Below are 5,896 nucleotides of genomic sequence, written 5' to 3'. Positions count from 1 at the left end.
GGGGGGGGGGAGGACTGGAGCAGAGTTTCTGTTCACTGATTATTATATCAATTGGTGAGTTGTTGATTAACTGAGCCATTCATAGTTGGCATTGGCTTCTGCCAACACTGCCAAAGTAACAGATTGCTTGAAAATTAAGGTTTTGTTGCCATGTTTAGTTTATTTCTTAATATTGTACAAACAATGTGCTATTTCTATAGTCATTTTACCTCTCGGGTGTTTAAACGGGAGGAGGAAGTCTTTTCTAAGCAATGTTGTGTTGTAATTACCGATATACAATTAAAAGGGATGCTAGCAATGTAATTAGCCATCTCCGGCACAGAGGAATGCACAATGTAGATGCTCCACATTTTACGAGCAAATTAAAAAATTTAGGTCCACTCCTTCCCCACCCACTGTCAGGCTGATGGCGGTTTTAAAGGTCTGACCACACCCACATTGATGTCAATCCTATCAAATGAGCCAGAGGTCCACAACACAAGTTAAAGTTTTACAAGGAGATTTCACACCTTAGAGAATGACAAAGAGCTGTGGGAGGTGGTGAAGGAATTATGGGAGAGAATAGATGAGCTGGGAGTGTTCCTAACACTACTAAACCATCACGTCTCCATGCTCTAGTTGAGCAAAATAATTTTTTTTAAATAAATGTCACATCACAAAAGTAGGAGGGGCCTATTAAATGCACGTCTAACAGGGTTTTTGTCTTGATGAAATATTAAGTTTGTGTTCATCTTACAGAATGTAGTGTTTCCAGCCCTAACACGTGTATCAGCAAGACAGAAAAAAAAAAAAAAAAAAGGTTGAATTGGAAAATCACACAAGGGCAGCGCCTGCTGTGCTTACAGATTTCAAGCCTATGCAGCTCAGGACCACACAGTATTACTTGCTCGCTTTACAAATATTTTCCTTTCGACAGCAAACTAAAAATTCTTCCATTTCAGCCCAGGACCAGCCTGCACACTCAACATTTAAAGTCATAATATAAGAACACATGCATACATTACTCACAGAACAAGTCACTCCACAAATTTTAAAAAAACAAAACATAAATTAGTTGGTTTTGTTGGCAATACAGTTTTGCGAAAGATAACCAAAGACAAGAGCCACTTTACACAAGAACTGAAGTATCATTTTTTTTATTTAAGGCAAACACTCTGAAAATGCAAGTAAAAAAATTGTGCACTTGCAAACCTGCGTTTCCGTTTGCACTGTCCATATATAAGGTTACCCATATGCCTTTTGTGTCATTCATATTTTAGGTTATCCATATGCCATTGGCCTAGCCTGTTTATCAGCATTAGTGGGAGGTGATGAAGCCAGTGCTACCATCAGGGGGAAGTGATTAAATCATTCTCACAGGAAGTTCTCTGTCGGAAACCTTTTTTTTTAACTTCTTGCCAGGAATTGGGCACGTTATTTCTCTACCCTAATCCTACATCTCATCTGCTCTTTCATCAGCCAGTTGTTACTTGTTTTACTAAATGCAGCTGTCAATCAAAATGAGATCACAGGGTGAGACTGGGAAGGGCCAAACTGTTCTGTGCAATACCGGGCTCTGTTCCTTATGCAAATGTGAGAGCTAAAGGCATCTCTGAGAGAAAAGGTGTGCAAAGCCTATGACCTCAGAGCTGCTCAGCCAGCAGAGCTGAAGCCAAGAGGTCATAGAGAATCCTAGGTCAAGCACAACAGCAGGGAAACATTTTAGAAAAGCTACAAGACACCTACAGGATTATTCACAAAAGGGTGAAGAGTTTGGAGAAGGCAGGAGAAGTGAACAATCTTGGACAACATCGCTGAACTAGAAAAATCCTCCAGTTCAGCTCACTTTCCAGTTCAGCTATGTTGGCCTAGATTGTTCACTTCTCCTGCCTTCTCCAAACTCTTCACCCTTTTGTGAATAACCCTGCTAGTTTTCCAAGTGTGCATACATGGTTTTTAACTTGCAATTTCAGAGTGAGTGCATGATAATAATTTTAAAAAAAACTAAAAAACAAAAAAAAACTTTATTTCTGCTTCAAAGGCCCGGTAAACCTAAAATAAAACAAGTTCCAAAGCGAATAGTGTTCTCCCAAAGTACACTACATACAGCATCTCCTCAGGGGATATAAAAAATACCTGGAATATCATTGTGCTTTGACATTTATAACTACAAAAATTCATGAAGAGTCCATTTAAAAGCCAACTTAGGCTTTAGGGTTCATAGACCTTTAAAGAGATACTGACAATTGATTTGGTGGTACAAAACCTATGCCATTATAGTGTGTGCAGCTACTGTACATCATCATTTGTGAGCTATTCCTGGCATGGTACGTCTATACTACACAGACTTGTGCTCCGTATGAATAATAATTGTGACTTGTCCTACAAAACCGGCAGAGACCCAAATTGGCTACACTGCGCCCTTCAGTACTTCAGAAATTTTACACGAAAATGGTGCCCTGACAGCAAATAAACATTTTACTAAACAGGATTCAGTAGCTACATAATATTACAAAAGCAGACCAGGAAACCATCAAGACATTTGGAAAAAATATACATAGTTTTTTTTTTATATTATTATTATTTTTTGGGGGCCTTTCTATTGAAAGAACAATGACAAGTGCATCACTAATAAGTTATCACAGTGCAAAACTGACATTCAAAAAGTGTTATTGAAAATTGCCTCCTTTTTGTGACGCTACAGAACAAGAATGAGACAAAAAGGCATTCTTTTGTTTTTTGGGAAGGATCATACCGACTGAACTAGACTGACATCAAGATAGAGTGAAGCCTTATCATGAACTCAAAGTGCTTTCTATAGAATGATCTGTGCCCACAGGAATGAGTGACTCATTGGCATGACTAGGTCTGTACTAGGGTTGTTTTTCAATGCTGACCACTTGGCCAGCGCTTCACTCTGATGTCCAAGACACTTGAATTTTTATAAAAAGGATTTTGTTAGCAGCAGGGATGTAGTACAAAAATACTTGAACTTCCTTTTCCCATAAAACATGGCCAACACTATTGCGGAAGCGTGGTACACGCATGGCAATTAATCAGTGTCAGGTAATACAGAAACAGCAATTCAGTACAAAAACACTTTTCCCGACATCCCCATATTCGAAAAAAAGTGTATAAACACACCCATCCAAGCTATTTTTCAAGGCTACGTCCATTTTGACCATCAGTTGGCTGGATCTGTGCCACTTTAACTGCTCCCATTGGTTCTACGGTGTACAACAACTTGTTTATGATAAGTCAACCCAAATTTAAATAAAAGGATATCGTGAGAGTCCAAATATCTTCTGAGAAATAAAATTTAGTCATACTCCCAAGGAATGTACAACTGCCCTCAAAAACATTTCAAACTTGCTCTTAATATCCCTCACTTGTTTCAGTAAGCGATATGTACCAAATATTGAGACATTAAACCTCTGCCCAAAACACCCCAAAACTCCACAAAATCAACACTTTGCCATTAGGAGACATCAAGCACAAAGAGTAGGTATAAAACATGGATGAAGGACCCTAACTGGCTACACAACCCGTAATTGTCGCCGGTTCTTTGCAGCAACAACAATTAAGATGCCAGCTCCCTTTTTCTCCACACTGCAGAAAAGTCTGTAACGAACTAAGAAAGTTGACTATGGTCCCCAACAGGCAGTAGAAGGGGGTGGGCAAACCCGTCCGAAAATGGAGTAATAATATGGAGTAAACTAAGACCTTTAAAACTGACTACAAAGACAATACTTCAGATTCCCAAACAGATTGTCAACTGTTCATTAGAAATTCGCTTTAATCCAAAAGGCACAAGGGCATATTATATTGCCAAGTTTTTTTGTTTTTTAACCAACTGTTTCCAATCTCCGATCCTCCTCCAAACATCTTCTGAGAGTTTACCAGAACGCTGTGTTCCAAAACAGTCTTTGGCGTGGCATGAGCTATGCTGGCGTTGTATTTTTCTCCAGTAGTGATTGTGTGCAGCCAAAACTTTTTTCATGGCTTTTTTTTTGTCTGTTTACAGCATGGCAAAGTCTTAGACCTAATTTTAACAAATTAATAATAAAATACATCATTTGTACCTTCATCCAGTGAAGAGTAAATCCTCAAAATAGATATTCCCTTAAAGTGCCCAGAACACAAAAGAACAAAGAAAAAAAAGGAGAGAGACAGTAATCTTCGACCGGTAAAGAGTAAGTGAAATGGCTTGGGTCAACAAGCTGCTGGAAATAATGTAACCCCACCTGGGCCCACGTGGGAGTTTAATAATTGTGAAGAATGAAACGTCTGGTCTTCTGCAGCCTTCATCTGCAACCCGAGAATGTCCAAGCTACACTGAAGCATCTGAACTATGGCCAATCCAGTTGCAATACATTTTTTACAATTTATTTTTTTGTCCATAGTTGGGAAGCTCCTGCCACCGGCTGTCTACCCCCTAGACATCTCCTGATATTCAAGACAGAAACCGAAGTCTTCGTTACAAGGCCAAAAGGGTTGGGGAGTTCAAGGAATCAGAAGACTGGTCACCGCTGCTACTGCTTCGACGGTGAGCTTTAGAGCAAGACTCAGAAGGAGAGGCTGAAGATTCCTGATCCAGTACACTTGGGTAGGTGAAGACGAGGTTGGCAGTGTTAGGAGTGCTTGGAGGTGTAGAAGACATGACCACCGGCGTGTTGAGAGGCTCCTCATTGAAGAAGTTTCCTCCAATGTTGATTGGCTTAATAACGGACCTGTAAGACTTGTCATTGGCGGTGACAGAAGATGTATGGATGTCTTCTTCAACCGGTTCCTGTTTGACGACTACCCTGCTGCCCATCACTGTACGGACAGGGTGAGGGTTGTGGATGGCGCTCGTCCGCTCTTCCGGGTGAATCTTGCACATGGGCGAGTGGGCAACGAGCATGAACTCCAGTTTGTCTTTTTCTTTCTGCAGTTCGGCGATTTCCTTCTGCAGGCCAGACTTTTCTTGTTCCAGTTTTTCAGTTTCCTACAAGGAAAAAAAAAAAAAGTTTAAAGTTGAGTTAAGTTAATTATTAAGTAATTAACAATCTGATAGAAAACATAAAGGAGATCCGCTTGCTATTATTTAAAGAAGGTCATACAAAGGTCTGGAGCTGAGGAGCAATTCCTATGCTCCTCGGCTCCACCTAGTGGCAAGAATGCTATGCATGGAATTCAGCCAGTCTCTCTCTCGGTGGATCATTCATAAGTCATCCCCTAAGAGTGGGCCGAGAAGAGAGGCGGACTACCGGGAGAGTAAAATACACTCTTTTCCAATAGTTTCAGCCCACGCGCGACACTGCAGCTGTCAAATGCCGGCTCTAAAGATCGAGAGCTGAGCGATCACAAACCGCTGATCACTCAGCTCATGGTCTTCTCCCTGCAGGGATTTCCCCCTCCCTTTCCCGTTCCTCCAGTGCTCATTGGAGGGACAGACAGGGGAGGGGGCAGGCACAGCTGGCTCTGCCTCTAGAGAGGTAGATCCAGCTGTCAATCAGGCACAGTGTGGATCCCGACAATATTGCAGTAGCCCTCTATATGCTGACTTTGGGTCACAGGAGTACATTTGCAAATGTACTCCTGTGACTCAAAAGCGAAATAAAGCCAAAAAAAAAAAAGTTTGGCCATAGTTCTCTTTTAACATTCAAGTGTTGGCTCCCTCTAGTGGACAATGTACAGATCTCAATAGTTTAAAACGGTAACAAAAATATTAAAGAGCAAGCATGCAAAAAAAGTTTAAGACAGATCAGGAATTACTTTAGAGCAGCCCTGTGCTTTATCTATGCAGGTCACAGCAACAGTTTTGCTTTAATGCCCGCCTCTACAGTTGCATATACTCTATTTAGCTTTGCTGCCCTGCAGGTCTGTTCAGTCACAGAGAGTGAAGAAAATACCCAGTATTTCCACATATGAAGGA

General features: G+C 40.9%; 1 protein-coding gene across 6 annotated transcripts in view; it reads right to left on the bottom strand.

Annotated features, from left to right (window-relative positions):
* Positions 1 to 3,973: 3,973 nt before the first annotated feature.
* FOSL2 (FOS like 2, AP-1 transcription factor subunit) overlaps positions 3,974 to 5,896 on the bottom strand; it is a 23,035-nt gene continuing 21,112 nt past the window's right edge. For all 6 annotated transcript variants that reach the window (XM_018555615.1, XM_018555616.1, XM_018555611.1 and 3 more), the window contains exon 4: positions 3,974 to 4,966. In XM_018555615.1, the coding sequence (XP_018411117.1) occupies positions 4,457 to 4,966 (510 nt within the window). In that variant the 3' untranslated portion in view covers positions 3,974 to 4,456. The remainder of the gene's footprint in view (positions 4,967 to 5,896) is intronic.

This window comes from Nanorana parkeri, unplaced genomic scaffold, assembly GCF_000935625.1.
Source record: "Nanorana parkeri isolate BGI_ZX_2015 unplaced genomic scaffold, ASM93562v1 scaffold204, whole genome shotgun sequence".
Classification (NCBI taxonomy): Eukaryota; Metazoa; Chordata; class Amphibia; order Anura; family Dicroglossidae; genus Nanorana; species Nanorana parkeri.
This window is presented reverse-complemented; position numbering and strand designations above follow the sequence as displayed.